Raw genomic sequence first — 22,423 nt, 5'->3', positions numbered from 1 at the left:
TTCTATTCTTCAAGCTAATGAATGGTTTGCACCTTGTGGTGACCCCTTTGCATTTGCACTCATGAAGTCTTCTCTTGATTGTAGATTTTGACAATGATATGTCCTTCACCTGCATGGATGCTGTAAATGGGTTTTTCTTTCTCCGATTTGGATGTACATACCCTCAAATTAAACCTGAGCACGCACTTTCAGCCCACAGCCATTATATAACTATAGCTTTAATGCGTTTTGGTAAATACCTGGAAAAAATAAAAATAAAAATTGTGCCCGTGTCCAAATATAAATGGACCAAACTATCTTTTTGTGAAGCTGAATTTCATTTGCATCTCCTTAGTTTCCATTTAATCACCGTTATGCGCTGCTTGTCCTGCTTGGCTGGGGTTCACATCACCAAGCCTTAACCTGCTACCTGGCCATTTCTGTGTACTAAGGAATCCATTCTTTCTTAGATAATCCTGCAACTCAGTGAGATAGTCCATCACCAATAAGCACACCAATATGTGCAAAGGCCCTAACATGGGGTGTAGCGCTACAAGAGCAAGCGACCATGACAGCATGACTTGAATACAGTGCATTTTGGGAAAAAAAAAAAAAAATACATTGATGTGTTAATTATGCTTTAAAGGCATAGTACGATTTTTTCAATGAAAGGATACTAGGCAGTAGACCTGCACGATCATTAAAAAAAACAAAAACAAACAAACAAACACACACACACATACATACATATATATACATATATACACACACACACACACACAATTTTATTTTTATTTTTAAAAAGGGATGCACCGAAATTTCAGCCACGGAAACATATCGAAAGAGAATTCGTGCCGATAATGGCGCCGAAAATCACACATGCACAGTAGCGACGGGAGAACCTTCGGATGACGTCACTCGTTCTGTGGGCGGCTTGCAGGTTCCTCTCGGTTAAGACGCCGCACTCGTAAGCATGTTCCCTGCTGAGATGCTGACACCTTCCTCACAGACGCTGCTGGGACATGAGAGACAGCTTCATAGAGGGCTGCACATAGCATACTCAAGTACAAGAGTGGGCACTGTCCCTCCTAGATGACTACCATTACTACTATTCGCGGGTGAGCAATGCATTGCATTTTTTGCCTTACTTAAACTGACAGAAACAACCCAACTAGTATTATTTATTTTACTATACTACTGAAACTGTCTCTAGCAGTGAATATGCATTACTTACTACTTGGCCTTTGTTAAACAAGCCACTCTTGCCTTGCAGTATGGTACTATTAAATATATCTGTCTGTACTGCAGTACATCTGACTTGTAGCAAAAATAATATTTTATATAATTGAACTGATTTGAAATGGAATGGCATGCTATTTATTCTGTAGTATACTATAAAATTAAAGTGGTTGTAAACCCTTACAACCAACTTTGGCCTACAGGTAAAGCCTAGATTAAGGCTTACCTGTAGGTCCAAGAAATATCTTCTAAACCTACACGGTTTAGGAGATATTTGCCGAAAGACGGGCACCGTAGACAGCGGTGCGCAGGCGCATGCCGCGGTCAACGGCGATATGCCACGAGTAGCGGCTCCCGTGCGCATGCACGGGAGTGGCATCATCGCGGCTTCGCCAAATGACAGCGGTGGAGCAGCGAGAGCCACCGAGAAGATGGATGCTCCGGACTACAGGGGACAGCAGTGACTTCGATGGCTCCTGTGTCAGGTAAGTGAGACATAATGGACTACTATGCGATGTATAGTAGTCCATTATGCTTTACCTTTGCAAGGAATGAAAGAGGAAGTAAACTCATCAGGGTTTACTTCCTCTTTAAATGTATGCCTTGTTGACATTGAATTTGTCATTTTGTCACAGTATAGTTAGTTATACAGTATACACTGACATGACAGCAAGTGATAGTTTTTTAAGCTGCCTCCTGGGGTTTAGCTTTTAAAATCGATTCGTCCGTCCTTCCCCCCCCCCCCCCTCAGATTTCACTCCCACTATAGATCATTCTATGCTATTATTCTGCGCTACCAGCAAAGGTGGACCATGTCTGCAGTGTGGAACTATTTTAACGTTTCTGATAGACCCGAAATTTGCAATCTGTATTCTTTGCTCAGCAGAAATTTCAAGAGGGGGTACAGTGCCAAGGCATTTTTCAACAACATGTTTGATACACCACCTGAAAACACATCATCCAGTTCAGCATTCAGATTACAAGAAAACAGTGCCACTTCCAAAAAGTGAGTCAGGCGCAACACCATCTGTGGCCACAGTCTTTGAAAAGGTTAAAAAATTTGCAAGTGACAGTCCCAAAGCTCGTGCCACAACAGATAAAATTATGGAATTTATTGCATTAGACGACCAGCCATTCTCTGTTGTGGAGGACATTGGATTCCGTAGGCTCATGCAACATATTGAGCCGCGTTACTCACTAGCAAGCAGATGCTACTTTGCAGATACCTGTCTACCTGAATTGTTTTGCAGTGTTAGAAAACACGTTCAAGAGCTCATGACTACCAACATCATAGCAGTCAGTTTTACTACCGACATTTGGAGTTCAGACGTCAGTCCAACGAGCATACTTAGCCTGACAGCGCAGTGGATAGATGACAAAATTTCAATTGCAATACATCCTACTTGACGCACACGAGTTTGTTGGATCACATACTGCAGCAGCAACAGCTGACACTTTAAAATCCATGCTTGACACTTGGAACATTGAGAAGTCTAAAGTGCATTTGATTGTCCGAGATAATGCGCGGAACATGGCAAAGGCAATGGAGGACAGTGAACTTAAAAGCATACCGTGTATGGCACATGCTGCAATTGGCTGTGAATGAAGGATTGCTGAGTCAGCGCACCATATCTGATATTGTATCAAAAAGGAAGAAAAATTGTGGGTCACTGTAAGCATTCTCTGCTTGCTTATTATTACAAGCTTTGCAGATACATTTTGGAATGCCACCAGAACGACTGCAGCAAGATGTAGCCACTCTTTGGAACAGCACCTACTATATGCTGCAAAGTCTTTTTGAACAAAAGTGTGTTTTAGCTTTTGTTCAGCGTTTTAGCTTCATACATTGCAGATTACGAGTTGCCGGCAACACTGAGCGCACATCAGTGGATGTTAGTTGAAAATAGTTTGTCTCTTCTATCTCCATTTGAAAAGTTAACAAAAGAAATAAGCTCAACTAATGTTTCCATTTCTTAAGTTATTCCCTTGATTGCCGCACTGAAGCGTCTGCTAGGAAAAGAGATAGAAACAGACCATGGCGTAAAAACGGCTAAAACCACTCTACAGGAGGCCACTACCAACCGGTTTAAAGACACCAAGATCAACCCTCTGTACTGCATTGCAACAGTTCTAGATCCTCGATTTAAAGAGCATTATTTTAAATGTTGAGAAAAAGCAGCGTGCACGGGAAATGATACAGGCACAAATGGAGGTGGCGAAAGCATCTGGTGAAGGAGTTTTGAGGTGTAGCACAGAGGAAAGTGGGAAGAAACGGTTGCATACAAGTGAGGAGGAACACGCTCCCGCCATATCTGATATGTCTGAAGAAATTTTACATGAATGCACCCCGGTCCATAGCAGTGTCACAAGTGGAGCTACCCAACAGCTGGACAGCCTATCGCCAAAAGTGACAATCCCCTTGCCTACTGGCGCATCAACAAACAACGCTTTCTTTTGCTTGCACAGATTGCATGCAGATATTTATCTGCACCAAGCACCAGTACAGAGAGTGGGAGACTATTCAGTCTAGCATCTCACATTCTTGATGAGAAGAGAAACCGTCTGTCATGTGAGAAAGCTGAACAACTTTTGTTCTTAAAGCTAAATCTGCCACTTACTGAAATAGATTTATAAATCCATAGCATAGACCAATTCATTTACCATGTTGCTGAACATAATAAATGAATTGGTATTGGACTGTGCTATTGGACAATTGGAACATACAACATAGTATGACTGACTACCAGTATGTTCCAATTATCTAGTTGTGCCATACTGCCATTAGTTGGTTGTTCATTGTAGTTCTTCTACAGTTTTTTTGCACTTCAATTTAAGAGAAAACTCCAGCTATTAATCTAGTACTGTACATACATAGTTTGTTGCTGTTGGGCCAAACTAGGTCTCTCCATAAGCTGTCAGCCCATTGCATGTACAAATGCAAAACTGTATGTTCTGTATCTGTGGCTGTCTACATACTTCAGTACTATACACTATACCACACTGTGTTCCAGATATGGGCAGGGACTTCCTGAAACAGACTAGTCTACATTGCTTGCTGTGATTGGCTGATCACCGCTGCTGTAGACTAGTCTGTGTTCTGGGATGTCTCCGCTCATACCCGGGGGCCGGAACACAGTGTGGTCTACTGTACAACTATGTATGTAACCCGCAGATACATACACTTATCGCACATGCAGCCGCTGACACCTTAGGTAGAGAGAACTGAATTACTAGTTCTGATTTAAGTTGAAAATTAATAAAGTCTTCTTGGACTTAGTCTTTTTATATTTATACATTTTTTTTTATTTTTTTTTTTTTATTTTGTTGTTATGGTTCAATGTGCACTGACTGCAGTCTGCACTGAAGGATATGCTGTAGTAACTTTAATTTATAATTTTGTATTTTATTTGATTTTATCTTCTGTGTCCACTGTCCAATTTATTTGGGTTGCTTTATTAAAGTACTTATTTACATCACTGGACTTTTATTAAAAAAAATTAATGATTCAGTTGAATCGGAATACTATAATGAATAATACAACAAAAATTTTTATATAAATCATTTGTTTGTTTAATATATAAAAAAAAAAAAAAAAAGCCATTTTTGGTATCAGTGCTGTTTCGGTATCGGTTTTCGGTCTAGTGTATTTTTAATTTTCAGTATCGGTTTCGGGAACCAAAAAACCCATTCGGTGCACCCCTAATATATATCCTTTCAGAGACCCTAGGGAATAAAATGGTTGCAATATTTTATGTCACATTGTATTTGCACAGTGGAAAAATATACTACAATGAATTAGAAAAAAACAAAAATAAACAGTAAAGTTAGCCCAATTGTTTTGTATAATGTGAAAGAAACACGAGAATCAGGAGAGAATCATGCTCTTTATTCTAAGCAAAGAAAATTGTGATTCTCATTTTAGCCAGAATCATGCAGCTCTACTAGGCAGATTCACTTAAAGCAGTTGTATACCACTGGAAATTTTATTTTTTCTGTAAAGGCAAAGTCATAATGTGCTAGTATGCATTGCATACTAGCACATTATGTGAAACTTGCCTTAAAACGAAGCTGTTCCAGCACTGTGATGTCAGCGCTGCAGCTGCTTCCATCTTCACCCGTCTTGCTTCCAGGTTTGTGGGCTCCAGCTCTGTGACCAGCTGGAGTGCGGAGGACATCGCATGCGCATGGCAGCCACCGTTTAGGGCACAGGGATCGGAAGAAACGGCACAGGAGGCTGTTCCATCAGAGCGCATGCGCCAGTAATTTAAATCTTTCCTAGGTAAAACTTATTATAGGCTCACTTATAGGTAAAAGTCCTTAAAGGAAGTTAACTTCCTCTAACTGCTGCCTTCCCCAGCTGCAAACCCTTATCTTAAATTTTGTCCACCCATCTGCTCTGTTTCCCCGCTGGGAACAAAAAGGAGGAAGTCCTGTGTCACCTCCAATTAGCAAAACAGAGTATACACAGTGCTAAGGACTCTCCATTACCATGGATGTGTTGGGTGACTGAGCTGCCAATTTTTAAAGCGGACCTCCACCCTAAAGTGGAAGGTCCACTCATCGGAACCCTCCCACAGCCCCCCCCCCCCCCACACCTCCGGTGCCACAATTGGCACCTTTCAGGGGGGATGGGGTGCAGATATCTGTATAATCCATGTATCTGCACCCATTTCCGGCACAAGCTAGCCGCATCTAGCTGCAGATGCGCACCCCCCCCCCCCCCCCCATTGTGTTCTGGGAAACACAAAGTTCCCAGGACACAACGGGGACCAGTGAAGATGCGCAGCGCGGCTCACACATGTGCAGTAGGGAACCGGGCAGTGAAGCCGCAATGCTTCACTTCCCAATTCCCTGACAGAGGATGGCGGCGGGGGCAGCCGAGAGACTAGCGATTGCTCGGAATCTGCTGCCGACATCGCTGGACCCTGGGAAAGGTAATTAAAAAAAAAAAAAATAATTTAAGATGCAGCTCCTCTTTAAGCACTTGCATTGTCAGAAGGCAGGAAAGGGATTGGACACATCTTCAAATTCATAAATACTGGGTATGTCTCTTAGCTCCCAGGCCCCCAGTAAAGAAGCAGGAGCACAAAAGAAATGTATGTGTAGCTGGGGATTTTGGTAATTAAAAACCTCTAGCACCCCTCCACACATAACCTTTTACATAGCAGTCAGGGAGGAGCAAAGGAAATACTATAGTGTCACTTGAGTCAGCAGGAGCTGCTGTCACCATATCCAAGATGGAGGCACCCTGCTTTTAAACCTCAACAGCAAGGGAGGCTTTTACAGGCAAATGCCATACATAAATTCAGTTAACCACCTCAATACAGGGCACTTTCACCCCTTCCCTGCCCAGGCCATTTTTCGGCTTTCAGCACTGTCCCACTGTGAATGACAATAGTGCGGTCATGCAACACTGTACCCAAACTGAAGTTTTTTTAATCATTTTCTTCACACAAATAGAGCTCTCTTTTGGTGGTATTTAACCACTTCAGCCCCGGACCATTTTGGTGGTCAAAGACCAGACCACTTTTTGCGATTCGGCACTGCGTCGCTTTAACTGACAATTGCGCGGTCATACAAACAAAATTGACGTCTTTTTTTCCCCCACAAATAGAGCTTTCTTTTGGTGGTATTTGATCAGCCCTGCGGTTTTTAATTTTTGCACTATAAACAAAAATAAGCGATTATTGATTGGTTTGCACAGAAGTTATAGCGTTTACAAAATAGGGGATAGTTTTATGGCATTTTTATAAAAATTTTTTTTTTTTACTAGTAATGGCGGCGATCAGCGATTTTTATTGTGACTGCACCATTATGGTGGACACATCGGACATTTTTGACACATTTTTGGGACCATTGTCAGTTATACAGCCAATCACTGCTATATAAATGCAGTGATTCCTGTGTAAATGACAGTGGCAGTGAAGGGGTTAACCAGTGGGTGGCAGTGTAGGGGTTAAGTGTTCCTAGGGGTGTGTTACTAACTGTTGGGGGCTGGGCTTTTAGTGAACACTGATCTCTGCTCCAATCACATGGAGCAGAGATCAGCGTCACTAGTTGCTAGGCAACGGCATTTCCTCATTCAGCCGCCCCGTGAGACGATCGCGGGTATGCTCGCGGCGATCGAGTGCGCGGGACCCGCGACCAGACTCACGGGGGTCCCGACCAGCACGCGAGCGCTCCGCCGGCAGCTCGCTCGCGGTGGCAGGGTGGCAAATTTAAAGGGACGTACAGGTACGCCCATTTGCCTGCCCCTGCCATTCTGCCAACGTACAACGGCGTGCACTGGTCGGGAACCAGTTAATCTCGGCAGGGTTTTTTATTTTTTACATGGGTACATGTCAAAACCAGGCACCAGTACCCACCCACCCACCCCCCTAAAAAAAAAAATAAATAAATAAATAAAAGTGCCAAATTTGGCTGTGGAGGGTGTGAACAAGTGGAGCTGCACTTTAAAGGGCTTCTAAAGGCAGAAGGTTTTTTTTTTTTTTTTTTTTTAAAGCTGTATTAAACCCAAAAATGGAACATATTGCAGTCTGCCTATCATTAGATGTGGTGGCTGTGTATTCGGTTTTTGTTGTAAGAACTGATATGCTACTAATAGAAGACAAACGAAAAACGAATGCAGCCACCCCATCTAAGCATTGGTAAGTAATAAAGCTGTATCAAACATAAAAGCAAGCATTTAAGACAAAAACCCAGAACATGTAAACAGTCAATGGGGTTCTCACTTCACTTGCTGCATACTTGTTCAGAAGTACAGTTTAGGGACAAAAAAAGTCTGAAGCTAGGAGGAAGAATAAAAGCCAGGCAACTAGCATTTTGAAGGTGATCAGCATGGACAGTCTCCATACTTCTCCTGCAAGTTCCCTTTGAGGCAAATGAAATATTAAGTGGAGTTCTAGTTACAGTAAGCACTAGTGAGCAAAATGCTCAAAAAGAATCACATTACAAATCACCTTGTTGCCTTTAAACAAGATACAAAGGAACGAAGCTCTTCAGGGCAGAAACCTCATTCTCTGCAAGTCTTAGATCCTTGTCATTCAACATTGAGACTACTTTGTATAAAATCTTATAGAATACACAACATGAGAAAATAAAAACACAAATACCACACAAGTGACAGCTTCTCTGTATTAAAATAATAGAATTACAATAGAAGAATTGATATTAAACACATTGGTATGTATAATGGCTTTAGGCTACACTTACAACAGTCCAAAACTGAATTCAGTGCTGGAACCCAAGATGTTTGCATGCTGGATCTTGAAGTTAATTATTCTGATACAAATATGTAATTTAATAGCAACTACAAAGATCTCACTGAAGTTGAAGAGTGACCGTTTATCAACAAGCATGGAGTGGAGCAGCTCAGATTTAAGGTCTTTTACACTCAAATATTGCTGACTAGTCAAATGTTTTATCTTCAGTTTTTACACATACAGTAAAGACATTGTCAGAAGACATTCCAGGAGAAAGACCAGGCAACAGGGGAGATGAACACACTTACTCAGATAATGACAACACAGTATTGTCCATCACCATCAGTTATTCAATTGTCATTTTTTATTTGGAAGCTCTCACAAGCAGGGCCCCCCTAATCTTCTAGTACTGTCTCACTTCATATTGTAAAGGGTTGAGCAAACTTCTGGCACTAAGTAAATTTTGTATTATAACTTTGAATGACAGAGCTGATCCGATTTAGTAAAATACATAGTGGGCACAACACGATGCCAACCAGAACATTGTTCTTTAAATTAAAAGTAGCATATCAGGTATGGCTATATTATACATACTTACAAGGATCCAGCTTGGACCAATGTAACCATGTACATCGCTGGACTCAAAAAAATTCCAGGTGCCAGGTTGACAGCCCACTCACCGCAACTCCCATTGCCCGACGCCCAGGACATGCAACTCCAGCCGATCCTTTTCTCTCCCCCCAGTTAGTCTCTGTGGTTTGCCACTCTTTATTTACAGCCAGGCTCCAGTATTTCATGGTGACCAGAAACCCCCCTAGAGGAATGAATGGAGTCACCATGGAGAACACACATGTAGGCAGAAAGTGGCTGCAAAGAGGCAGCAGAAGACCAGCAGCACAGAGACATTTCTTTCATCTTTTTTAAATGTTATCAAGTGTCACCAAGTTCATTTAGATGGTGGGGGGTGGTAATGTGTGGCCCCTCATCTGCTCTCCTGGCCCCTCCCTTTTGTCGAGTGCCCCAGAGCAAGCAGCTTGCTATAGGGGCATCCGAGCCACAGCTCCCCATGTCCATTCAGACACGGCACCACAGCCCACCCCTTGTCTCTCCACATTGGCTGACTGACAGTAGTGGGAGCCAATGGCTGGATCTAGATATAACTCAGGTAAGTAAGTATTAGGGGGCTGCTGCACACAGGTGGCTTTTAATCTTAATGCATAGAATACATTAAGACAAAAAACCTTCTGCCTTTACAATCACTTTAAGCTGCAATAGGCAGCAAAGGAGGGTGTATTACATGCCGCAGTCACAACACAGTTGGCATAATAAGGAGTTTCCCCTAGAACAGGTTTTTATTGTCATTCTTTCTGGCCAGCCTACAACTCTGACGTCATGGCATTACATCAGGTTATTGGCTGGCCGGCCGCTCTGCCGTAATGGCCCGTACACACGATCCCAAAATCGGACGACAGATCGTCTAACATTTTTTGCTTAATAATCACAAGTAGAAATTGAATAGGGTACTCAAGTCACAAAAATGCTTGTACGACAGAAAAATCGGAAGTGATGTCATGTGTTGTAATGTATTTGTCGGAGGACAAGTGTACTGACTAAACAAAGAAAATTTTCGTGGTCGTCCGATCTAATAATATTGGAAGAATTGTCCTGATCGGCTCTTGAAAGCTCTGTACTAACGATCCGATCATCGTACAATTGCATCGAAAGCGGTATTTTTCCATCCGATTTTCGGACCATAAGTTAATTTACTTGCCTTGCTCCAGGCTCTAAAAACCCATGCTGTGCTTACAAAATAAATAAAGAAAGGGGGGGGGAAAAAAAAAATGCTCCTAGATTCAAAGCAAATCTGGTATATACCATACCTGGCCGATGACACTGCTACTTCAGTGATCTCCACTTGCTTCCAGATCCCGTGTTGAGTGAGTGGACAGCCGTGTTGTGAACACAGGAGGTCGGCTGCTTAACACAGGCGTCACAGCCCCGCATCATCCATTCAGGGAATGTGCCGAACCAACTGTGTTCAGTAAGCAGAGGTGCAAGCCTTTGCTGCAAGATCCAGAAGCAAGTGGAGATTATTGGAGTAGAAGCAGCTACTTCAGATATTTCCAGCTTCCATGGAGATTGGCCAGATATGGTATATAGACAGTTACATCAGCCCAAGCTGGATCAATGTAATTATGTATCAGATACGGTAACCATGCCTGTCATTCAAACATGCGCACTTGTGCATACTATACACAAACCCATACTCCAGCCATGACTGGCCACTCCCTCAGAATCAAGGCCAGCAGCTATTGTGCTTTTATTATTCAACAATGGAATTCTCTATATATCCAAACCCTTTTAAGTGTGGAAAGAAAATGGCAGGTACAGAGAAGCTTAACCAAGTGCCTACTTTTATTGCTTAGATATATAGGGGTAAGGGTAATCATAAACTTACATTGTACAACTTAATGTTCTAATCGCTCTTTAGGCTCTGTTCAGACGTTGTATAGTGGAACCAAGCATTTCCACTTGCCATTTTTAAAGTGTGATTTACACAAGGAAGCGCATGTTGTGCATAGGCCAGCCCATTCACTTCAACAGGCTGCCCTATACACACTTGCCACCCAATAGAAGCTCCTGCTCCTTTTGGGCAACAAGCTTAGCGTGATTCTTAACGTGTCAATCGCCTCACGTTTGAAACGTCACTGCCATTAAAGTGGTTGTAAACCCTTACAACACACTTTGACCTACAGGTAAGCCTAGATTAAGGCTTACCTGTAGGTCCAAGAAATATCTCCTAAACCTATACGGTTTAGGAGATATTTGCAGAAAGACAGGCACCGCTGTCTACGGCGCATCAGCGGCGAATATGCCGCGCGTGGCGCCTCCCGTGCGCGGGAGTGACATCATCGCAGCTTCGCCGGATGACAGCGGCGGAGCAGCGAGACCCACCGAGAAGATGGATGCACCGGACTACAAGGGACAGCGGTGACATCGCTGGCTCCTGTGTCAGGTAAGTGACACATAATGGGCTACTATGCGATGCATAGTAGTCCATTATGCTTTACCTTTGCAGAGAATGAAAGAGGAAGTAAACTCACCAGTTTTTACTTCCTCTTTAAGAATAATGGCACCCAAAATGCCTGTTGTAGGTTTTGCTATAATTTAGATACGCAGGTAGAAGCACGATTTCAAATGAACAGAGCCTTAATCAACAATAGTCTACTTTTTATGTAGGTAAAAAATATTTATGCCAGATTCAAATGTAAATCACAAAAACAAAACAAAAAACACACACAAATGGAAACAGCAGCATTCACGTGTGTAAAAGTCAAGTTACACTTTACAGGGTACCCCAACATTGCCTCTAAAATCAGGCACACGTGTAAGAAAACAAGGCCTACAAGGAGACAGGTTCTCTATGGTACGCGACAGTGCTTCAAATAAGATAGTTTCCAGATCTAAGGTCTGTGAGGCAACAAAACATTTTTCAACAACAATTGAGGGGTTCATTGGTAAAAGTGTATATATCTTTTATACACTTGGGGATCGCCTACCGCAGATGCACGGTTTTTATGCACAGCTGCACCAGATTTTGCACGCTCCAGTTTTAGTAAATTCCCCGGTATTTCTCACAAAAAGCACTATGCCGAAAACTATCAGCGGGGGATGGACATTCAAACACCCTTGGGCTTTTAAATAAACACCCTTCTGGCTCACAAATTCTGTTCAAGTTTCACCAATAAATATCAATCATGCAAAAGTTTTAAAATAAAAATTAATTCCAAATAAAAGGGCTTAAAACTCCCCCCACTTCACCAGACTAGAGCTTTAAAAATAAACGCTCAAACTTCAGATGCACCACTATAGGAAACTCATAAAATACCCGGAAATGGAATGACTGTCACATTTTAGAGCCGTTCACAATCATGGTGACGGAGAGGAAACCAGTCACAGTGCTCGCAGAGTTCCAGTTCACAGCAGTAGACGGAAGCTCTAGAGACATTCTGCAATCAACAATGTTACCACCATAAGGGACAAGCGCAGAATTCTGCCAGAAGGAATTTTGTAACATTTAAACATTTTTATTTTTCATACATCACACAAATATTTAAATGAAAAGCCATATGCATAGTCAACATATAGCACATATTTAGAAGGGATAGCATACATAGGCTTTTGAAAAAACATTTAAAGTGGTATTAATAACAAATATTTATTACATTGCAGCTCACCTTGGATGTGGTGGCTGAACTAGTTTTATTCTTTAGACTTTTTTTCACCTCCTGATCCAGCAAGTAAAGGTGGTTATACATTATCAGAATTTTATTTTGAATTTCAAAATCATTAATGGGGTCAATTCAACATTCCTTTTCGATCATAGTGTTGAGAAAATATGCAGAAAGGAATTTTTAATAGCATATGTGGCTCTTTTAGAAAACAACTTTCATTCCAAAAACAATTGGTAAAAGCAAAAAGGAAATATTGAAGTACTTTCAAACATTTGTCAATTAAATATACTGAGAATTTTCATATGAACATGCAACAGACCAAGCTGTCCAGTAATAGATAGAAGATTGAGACATACCATTTAAAACTGGCAGGGGTGCTTAAAATAATCAGTTTTTATTCATTTATGTAAAACCTTTATCCCAAAAGGCAGAAAACTGTTGTAACTGTTTAACCACTAGCTAACCAGCTCACACAGATATACTGCGGCGGGTTGGCTCTCCAGAGCGAACCAAAGAACCTGGGACGCGTCGTCTGCCGGCGACCCGCGATTGCGGTGAGGAGAGGTAGAATTGGGAAATGCCTATATAAACAAGCAGATTCCCCATTCTACCACATGACATGACAGGAATCTACTGTCCTCAGTGATCGGGAACAGTAAACTGTCATGTTCCAGAAAGCCCACCCCCTTACATTAGAACACACCCAGGGAATACACTTAACACCTTGATCAGATCCTAGTATTAACCTCTTCCCTGCCAGTGTCAGTTTTACATTGATCAGTGCATTTCTATAGCACTGATCAATGTAATAATGCCACTGGTCCCCAAAAAGTGTCATTTGGGGTCAGATTTGTCTGCCAAAATGTTGCAGTCCCGCAAAAAAAAAAAAAAGTGTTGGTTTTTTGTTTGTAGCGCCTTACCCCCTTAATGACAAGAGCACTTTTTGCGATACGGCACAGCTTCGCTTTAATTGACAATTGCATGGCCGTGCGACGCTGCACCCAAACAAAACTGATGTCCTTTTTTTCCCCACAAATAGAGCTTTCTTTTGTTGGCATTTGATCACCTTCGCTTCTTAAACGGGATTTACCTGTACACCCATTTGCACAGCCGTGCCATTGTGCCAACGTATATTGTCGTGCGCTGGTCGGCAAGCGGTTAAGGGGTGTTAGCTGGAGTTTGGCTTTAAATGGTTAGTCAACTCTAAGGCCCCTTTCACATGATCGCTCCAATCAGGTTTGCCCGTCAGTTTTTCAAGCTGACCTGCTCAGATAGTCCATTCACCCCTATGGACTGGCAAGGGTGTAAATAGACTTGTGCACGTTTACACCCGCCTACCTCCGATCTGATCTAATCTGCCAAAAGCCAAACAGAAGGGGATCAATTCTGCTCTGTGTAGGCAGATCGGATCAGAGGTAGTTCATAGGGCAGAGCAGGCTTGGTCCGTGTCAGCTCTGCACAAACAACCACCACATTTAAAGGGGTTGTAAACCCCCAAGGTTTTTCACCTCCATGCATTCTATGCATAGAGGTGAAAAACCTCCTGTAATGCTGCAGCCCCCTAGAGCCCCCGTTTTACTTACCTGTATCCCCTCTATCTCGTCCTGGGGAAGAGCACACCAGCAAAAGCCGGTATCTCGGGTCCTGATTGGATGGATAGCAGCGCATCCACGGCCGGAGCGGAGGGCGGGGCCGAGTCCGACATTCGTGTCTATGGACGCAAATGATGGACCCGGGAGCGCACCTGCAAGGTAACCTCTTTGGGAGAGCGCTTCTCCTAGGGAGTTATCTGATGTGGTGAGGAGCCACAAGAGCTGCCGGGGGGGCCCAGAAGTGGATGTTGGGGGCCACTCTGTGCAAAACTAGCTGCACAATGGAGGCAAGTATGACATGTTTGTTATTTTAAACAAATAAAAAATGAACCTTTAAGTACTGGTAATCTGGGTTTAATATAGCTTTAAAGCTGAACCAGCTTGGCCCAAACAAACTATGTCCCTCACTAACATGAGGCTGCGGAATGTGGTTTATAAACTGTATGTAACTCTGGCTATGTACAGCATACCTCGCTGTGTTCCAAGTGCGAGCCTTCTTGTCTCATACCCAGAACACAACAGAGTCTATCTGAGAGGTGCTCAGCCATTCGGAGATAGCAATGTATTCTAGCAATAAATCAGACGCAGGCTGATGATGTCACAACCTCTGACCAGTGCGGTATGCTGCAAATAGCCTCAGCTACATACAGTTTATACAGCACATCCAGTGGCCCCACATGTTAGTGAAGGACATATGTAAAGTGTATCAAAAGTTGGTGTTAAGCTTTAAAGCGTTCTAAAGGCAGAAGTTTTTTTAATCTTAATGCATCCTATGCATTAAGATAAAAAAGCTTCAGTTTGTAGCAGCCCCCCCTCATACTTACCCAAGCCCCATCTTGATCCAGCGATGTTGCATGAGAGCCTCGGCTGTCCTGATTGGCTGAGACACAGCAGCGCACATCATTGGCTCCCTGTCAGTGAGCCAATAAGAGAGGGGGTGAGGGCAGCAGCTTGCTGTGAGGACAGGAGGGAGGTGCCTGGAACGCCGGTGAGTGATCTGAAAAAAGGAGAATCTGGGCTGCTCTGTGCAAAACGACTAAGTATGACCCGATTTTTTTTTTTTTTTTTTTTAAATAACAAACACAAGACTTTAATATCACTTTAAAGCGGAGTTCCACCCGCTGACTGTCCATTCATAACTGAGCATAACTATGTTTACGTCTCAGTTTATGAATGAACTGGAGCCACTGTCTCCTGTCCATTCATCTTCAGTGCAGCTGAATCAGGGGTCTGATATCTTACCCCCAAATAGAAATAGTAAAAAAATAAAAAAAAAGTCCAGCCTACTCAAACAGCCCATTCCCATCTCCACAACCTAAAGCAGTGTTTCTAAACTCCAGTCCTCAAGGTGCCACAACAGGTCATGTTTTCAGGCTTTCCATTATTTTGCACTGGTGCTTTGATCAGTTTCACTGCCTTAGTAATTACCACAGCGGTTTCATCTGAGCGAAATCCTGAAAACATGACCTGTTGTGGCACCTTGAGGACTGGAGTTGAGAAACACTGCTTTAGGTTGTGGAGATGGGGGAACAAGCTGCCCGAGTAGCTGGAAAAATAAAGAGGCAGGGCTGACAACAGTCCACAGAAATAGTAATTATAGCTACCACCCTAAGGCCCCTTTAACACAGGCCATGTTTATTCTGATCTGCAGGGGATTTGTGTACATCTAACCTTAAAGGGGTTGTAAAACCTCATGGTTTTTCACCCTAATGCATTAAGGTGAAAAACCTTTAGTGCTGCAGCACCACAGTCCCACCGTTTTACTTACCTGGATGCGGTCATCCTACGCCTGGGAATGAGCACACCATCTTTAGCTGGCGTCCCGATTGTACAGATTGATAGCAGCACAGCCATTGGCTTCCACTGCTCTCAATCAAATCCAATGATGCTGCGCCAGGGGGCGGGGCTGAGTCCTGCATTCTGTGTGAATGGACACAGATGCGGGACTCAGGAGCGCGCCTGCACGGGTGTCCACCAAGGAGAGTGCTTCTCCAACATGGACACTGGATGCAAGGAGGAGCCACCGGCGCCACCGTGGGACCCCAGAAGAGGAGGCTCGGGCCACTCTGTGCAAAACGGACTGCACAGTGGAGGTAAGACTTTGTTAAAAAAAAAAACACGAGGGTTTACAATCCCTTTAAGGAACCCTAGTTAGGTCTACGGGAAGGTGGATGTAAATGAATGCACATCCATTTACATCCTCGTACCTCAGATATGCTACATTTAACGCTTAAAAATGGAAAAGGAAGTAGAATTTGTCTGTGTTTTTTTTTTTGTTTTGTTTTTTTAAGACCTAGACAAACGCAGAGGTAATCAGATGTAAAAAGCTGCACCGTTCACTTAAATACACCTGCCCATAGCGGATGTGTTGTGAAGTGAATTCTGTAAAAATACCAGAAGGTCCAAGCCCAAGGAGTTCCCAACGTCCACATTTTTAGGCCACTACTCTGTTCAGTAGAACTCTTTGGCTGAAATTTGAAAAACAAAATCAACATTTCCAGGTGTGTGAATCTCCTGGGTCCTCCTGCTGACTTACTCACTGCAGAACAAGATCAGACGGACACTACTGACATTTCCCGGCAGACGATTTCTGCTGCTTGTGGTAGCGCTATAGTGGTACAAGGGAAAGGTAACCAGACAAGCAGAGGCACCCCAACGGGAACCCCTAACAAAACAGAGCACTATGAAGGGGGTCCAACTTGCAAGGAATACATATATCCTACCTCAAAGCACAACGGTGAAGATTCAGAGCTCTGCTGGAGAAAATCTTAGAGCCTGGTCCTCCACATATTTTTATTCCACACCGTTGTTAGAAAAGTTTAAAAAGGTGTCTCAACATAACCGCTAAAATAGAGAAATAGGCATGATCCGTGTCCCTAATTGGGCCATCCTCTTAATATTGTACAGTCAGAACCCCTACATTACCCCTATGAAGAGGCTCATACCTGGCCATTATACATCATGGCGTGTTGTTTATCTGCTCCCCATGTCCTAGGTCAGGATTTTAATGCAATCATAGTCCATGTAGCAGTCCAGACCTTCCCTGAAGTTTTCTGGAAGAACAGCCATCTCTCTGGAAGATTAGGCCCACACCTCTCAACCATCCCAAAATTTCATTGAAATCCTGGTGTCCTGCAGGTCCAGGCTAAATCCTGCACTGAAACCCCCCTGCAGCACAGATGGCTCGTCTCCCTACCTGCACTGCAGAGGAATTGGTTCCAGCATTTTCACCCAGCGCCCCCCCTTCATCCCCGGTCTATTTACTAGGGATTGACTGATATTGTGTCTTCGATGCCGATACGATACCAATATTTCGGCCACCTCTACTGCTGATATTTTTTGCCGATATTTTGAACATTTTCGCACGGTCATTTAAAATTTTTTTGGTTTTTAATCACCGTTATTGCTGTCACAAGGAATGTAAACAAGCAATAGGCATTGACAGGTATTATATAAGACCCCAAATCCCTCCACTGCACATGAAAGTATTCAAAAACATCAAGACTGACGTTTTTGAATACTTTATTTTTTAAAACTGGCTCCTTTAAGATGCCAGTAATCCGTGAAGTCATGACATGACATGGGTTACTAGATCCGAGACCCAAATGAAGCATCGGCTTTGTACAGGTCTTCAGCCAGCCGGCAAACGTGCCGGCTGGTTGCTTGGGCCTCGGGATGGGACAGGAGAGGCGGGCGGACGGTGGCAGGAACATCCCCTCCCACTGCTTGTAATAACAGCCGAGCGGCTGCTGAACATCATTGGTTGTTATTACAATAAAGCCAACTGTCCGCTCTAAAGAATGGCACTGGGGTAATGCCTGCAGCTGCAAGAATCACCCTGTTAAAACCCCTTGAAGCAATATTGGTAATAATCAGTGTTTGACTGATACTTCAAAAAAAAAGTGAATATCGTCCGAAACCCATAATGTGTCGATCCCTACCATTTACCCCCCTCCAATCTCCTGTCCCTTCTCCTCCTCCCAGCGAGGCACAGGATGGAGTCAGATTCTGGTAAATATGTCATATTATATTATCCACTTGTGGACTGATCTGACTGTACACAGCGGGAGTTTGTCAGCAGGTTCCAGTCAATGATTCATGACCGGGACCTGCTGATCAGCTGTGTGCAATTAACACAGGGCTCTGTACAGAGGGAACAATCTCTATTTCTTACCCCTGGGAAGCAGGGATAATAAACAAAGATCTTTAGTAAAAATCAGCACATTAAAAAGGAGGAGGGCCATTTAAAAAAAATAAGTAAATTAAATGCAAACACTGCAGCTGCTGACTTAAAGCGGGAGTCCGCCGTTTTGTTTTGTTTTTTTAAAAGCCAGCAGCTACAAATACTGCAGCTGCTGACTTTTAAAATATGGACACTTAACCGCCCAGCGCGCCCGTGATGTCGGCACCCGAAGCCGATCTCCCAATCGTCTCTCGGGTGCTGCCGCCGCCATCTTGGGTATGGGAATCAGGAAGCGGAGCCTTTCGGCTTCATTTCCCGGTTCCCTACTGCGCATGCGCGAGTCGCGCTGCGCAATAAGGATGGTCCCCGCTGTCTCTGGGATCCATGCGTTTCCCAGCAGGCAGCGGGGGACTTTAGGAAAGTCCCTCCTCCCCCCTGAAAGGTGCCAATTGTGGCGCCGAAGGGGGGGAGGATTCCAATGGGCGGAAGGTCCACTTCAGGGTGGACCTCCGCTTTAATAAGCCGACTTACCTGTCCAGGGCGCCCGCGATGTCGGCCGCCCGAGGCCGACCCGTCCCTCGGCTCTCGGGTCCCGGCGCCGCCATTCCTTCTAAGGGAAACAGGCAGTGGAAGCCTTGCGGCTTCACTGCCCGTTTACTACTGTGCATGCACGAGTCGCGCAGCGCTTTGTGAATTGGACGCGCTGTGTTTTGGGACACACAGTTCCCAGAACACAGCGTGACCCATTACCCAGAAGACAACGTGACGAGGAGAGAAGAAAGAAGATCTCCGCGGAGGAGGAAGAGGAAGATTAGGATTATGTGCCTAGCAACAGGCATTTCTGGTAAGTAAAAAAAAAATAAAAAAATTCTTCTTTTATTTTTTTAGATTTTTTTTGTAATTTTTAATATTTTTTTTTTCAGGGTGGCCCTCCACTTTAACGTCTTGATTACACCACGTTAACCCCTTCCAGCCAGTGTCATGTATAGTATTAGCACTGAATTAGGCCCCAATCACACTATGGTGCAGAGACATCAGTTTTTCTGCAAGGGCACATAAAACCATTGTTGTCCGTGTCACCTGTTCACAACACTGTTATCACGTGCAGATCTTTTTCTGTGCAAGAATCTGCAACATGTGTGCAGTTTCTGCACAGTAAAAAAAAACTAACATGACATCAACATTGGTGTGAATAACTGACATGCATGAAAACTGAGATAAACTGATGGGAAACAGATGTCCCTGAAAGTGAAATCTGCGAGGTTTTCCCATCCATTTTCATGCATGTATGGTGTGAACAAGCCCTTAGTACCAAAGCTGAAGTCAGTGACAGTTAGTGATGCGGACAATCTGACACTGAGCGGGAACTATCACAGTCCCATTAGAAGTCAATGATTGTTGCCATTACTAGTATAAAAAATCCAGTGTATATATCCCATACTTTGTAGACGCCATAACCTTCACGCAAACCAATCAATATACTCTTATTGGGATTTTTAACCAAAGACATGTAGCAGAATACATATTGGCTAAAATCAGTGACGAAATTAGATTTTTTTTTTTATTGGATATTTTTACAGCAGAAAGTAAAAAAAAATTGTGTGTTTTTTTTAATTTTCTGGTTTATATAATAAATAACGTAATAATCGAATAGCACCAGAAAAAAAAATACATAAATTGTGTCTGGGTAGAGCATTGCATCACCATGTAATTGTCAGTTTAAAGTGGATGTAAACCCGATTCATGAAATGTCTTTATGCTGCTCTGTTCTTCTGTTATCAGCATAACTTCTGACAAGTTCTCCTAGACGGGAGATAAAAGCAGCTGAACATTTGTCGAGGAAGGTTGTTATAGATTAGCAGAGAGCTGGTCTTGTCACAGCACAGCTCTAAAAGTATCTTCGTTCTTCTGCCAATGTGAAGGGGGGGGTTGCGCCTTTCCAATCAGCTGTCTCCCAGTGCAAGTCAAGACTATACTGCTGAATGAGGAAGTGAAATTTCTAACCCGATGTAAGAGTAATAAAGAATACAGCAAGCTGAAGACAGCAGATATACATGTAAAACGTATGTAGGGAGATTTGTTTCATCTCTGTGTGTCATCTCAGGCCGGTTACTTTGCTGGGTATATGTGAGTTTACATCCACTTTAAAAGTAGCACAGTGCTAAATAGCCTGGTCATGAAGGGGATAATACTTTCCGGAGCTGAGGTGGTTATACCGGCTCATTTCCGCTGTTAATGACAGAACACAGTGAGTGATCAATAGCTCCTGTGTTTACTCATAACTCAAGCATAGTAAACGGTTTAGTATGCTTCAGTTTGTGATCGAACAGAAAGCTGCTCAGCACTCCACTTCATCCAGTGTGGCTAAGAGCATGACAAAGCTCCGGGGGGGGCGGGGCAGAGTGAAACACGTTGGGGGCGTGGCCTGGTTGGAGTCCAGGCTGAGGCTCACCTTCCTAGGATCTCTGGGATGTGCGGCAGAAGGGGGCACAACCCACCTTCCCTGAGGGCAGAGACAGGGAGTGGGGAGTCTCTGTCCTCACTTCCCTTTCTCAAAAGTGAGACATCAGAGGTCTGTTTAGACTCCTGATATGTCACCCATAACAGGGCTGTTAAAAATAATAAAATTAAACAAAAAAATAAGAAATTGATGTAAAAGTAAAAAAAAAATAACATTGTCCACACGTTCTTTTGTCTCTGAAAAGCAAACACCATTCAGATTGCTCTTCAGAGAACTTTTGACAGGTGGTAAGTAGGCACTTACCTCCTCACTGCCTGCTTTAACCCCTTCAAGCCTGCATTAAAATGCTGCAACTGTGTGCACTGCAGAGCAGCCTCATTCACTTGAATGGGTGATGTTGGGGGGTAATTCATGACTGTTCTGGGGGTAGTGGTGGGGTGTCACCCAGGGGTGTCAGTCTGCCCCCCCCCCCATCATCATAATAATGTAACCACACCCACCTTTGCTGTCCCCCTAAAGTCGTGTCCCTCAGTCACAGAGGTTGGGGGGGAGGGGTGCAGCCCCCTTTCTTTATCTCCCATAAGAAGTGCTGGGAAGTTTCCAGCCCCTTTCTCAGTCCTCCATGACAGGCCACGTCTCCCCTCAGCCCTGCACAGCCGCCCTCCCTTCTCCCCGCCTCTGCCCGCTGACCTATGGACAGGCCGCACACACAAGCCCCGGTGTAGCCGGTCTCCACACTCACCCATCTGCTCCCTCAGCTCCTTCAACTTGCCGCTACCGTCCGCCATCTTCCCCTCAGCCCGGTATTGCCGCTCTCTCTATCCGCCCTGGGCTGCGCATGCGCCCCCCGCAATCACGCGCCGCTCCTGTTGCTGCTGCAGTTGCTAAGGAGGACTGTGATTGGGGTTAACCCCTTCCCGCCCGAGCTGTCATTCCACGGGGGAGCGCTGTCTGCCGACACGTGACCCGATCTCCTAAGTCAGTGATCCGGTGTACACGAGTCTCCTTTCACTTGTCTCCGATCAGTGAGCCACAGCACACTCCTCACCTTCAGCGATCACATCTACATGGATTTGCATTGCATCATTGAAAGCATTTTTTACAGAGTTGCACTTGTATTGCATGCGATTGCAGTGTGTTTTCTGTGCATTCCAGTACGCTGTACATGGAAAAATGCAGCAAGCTGTACTTTTATTTAAAACGCACATGAAAGCACTATAAGGCTGGATTCACATCTATGCATTTTTTGTGCTTTTTGCATTTTGGAGATTTGCACTACAGAACGTGTTCCATAGGAATCAATGTTAAATGGACTGTAGTGCAAATCTGCAAAATGCAAAAAGCACTAAAAATGCATAGGTGTGAATCCAGCCTAAGAGGTTCATTGAAATACATTCACTTCTCTGGTAAATCCATCAGTAGTACATAAAAAACGAATCGACTGCATCCGGCATAAGGGCTGGTTCACACCTATGCAGGTTTGCGGTTTGCATATTCCAGGTACATTTCACATTTTTCAATACACACTTTTA

The 22,423-nt window shown here is 43.8% G+C and overlaps 1 protein-coding gene across 18 annotated transcripts in view; it reads right to left on the bottom strand.

Annotated features, from left to right (window-relative positions):
• Positions 1–21,793, bottom strand: part of MAP7D3 (MAP7 domain containing 3) — a 197,071-nt gene extending 175,278 nt beyond the window's left edge. For all 18 annotated transcript variants that reach the window (XM_077490429.1, XM_077490430.1, XM_077490435.1 and 15 more), the window contains exon 1: positions 21,634–21,793. In XM_077490429.1, the coding sequence (XP_077346555.1) occupies positions 21,634–21,679 (46 nt within the window). In that variant the 5' untranslated portion in view covers positions 21,680–21,793. The remainder of the gene's footprint in view (positions 1–21,633) is intronic.
• Between the last annotated feature and the right edge of the window lie 630 nt (positions 21,794–22,423).

The sequence above is a fragment of the Lithobates pipiens genome, unplaced genomic scaffold (genome assembly GCF_037356315.1).
Source record: "Lithobates pipiens isolate NorthernLeopardFrog02 unplaced genomic scaffold, aLitPip1_a1.2 Scaffold_1, whole genome shotgun sequence".
In the NCBI taxonomy this organism is placed as follows: Eukaryota; Metazoa; Chordata; class Amphibia; order Anura; family Ranidae; genus Lithobates; species Lithobates pipiens.
This window is presented reverse-complemented; position numbering and strand designations above follow the sequence as displayed.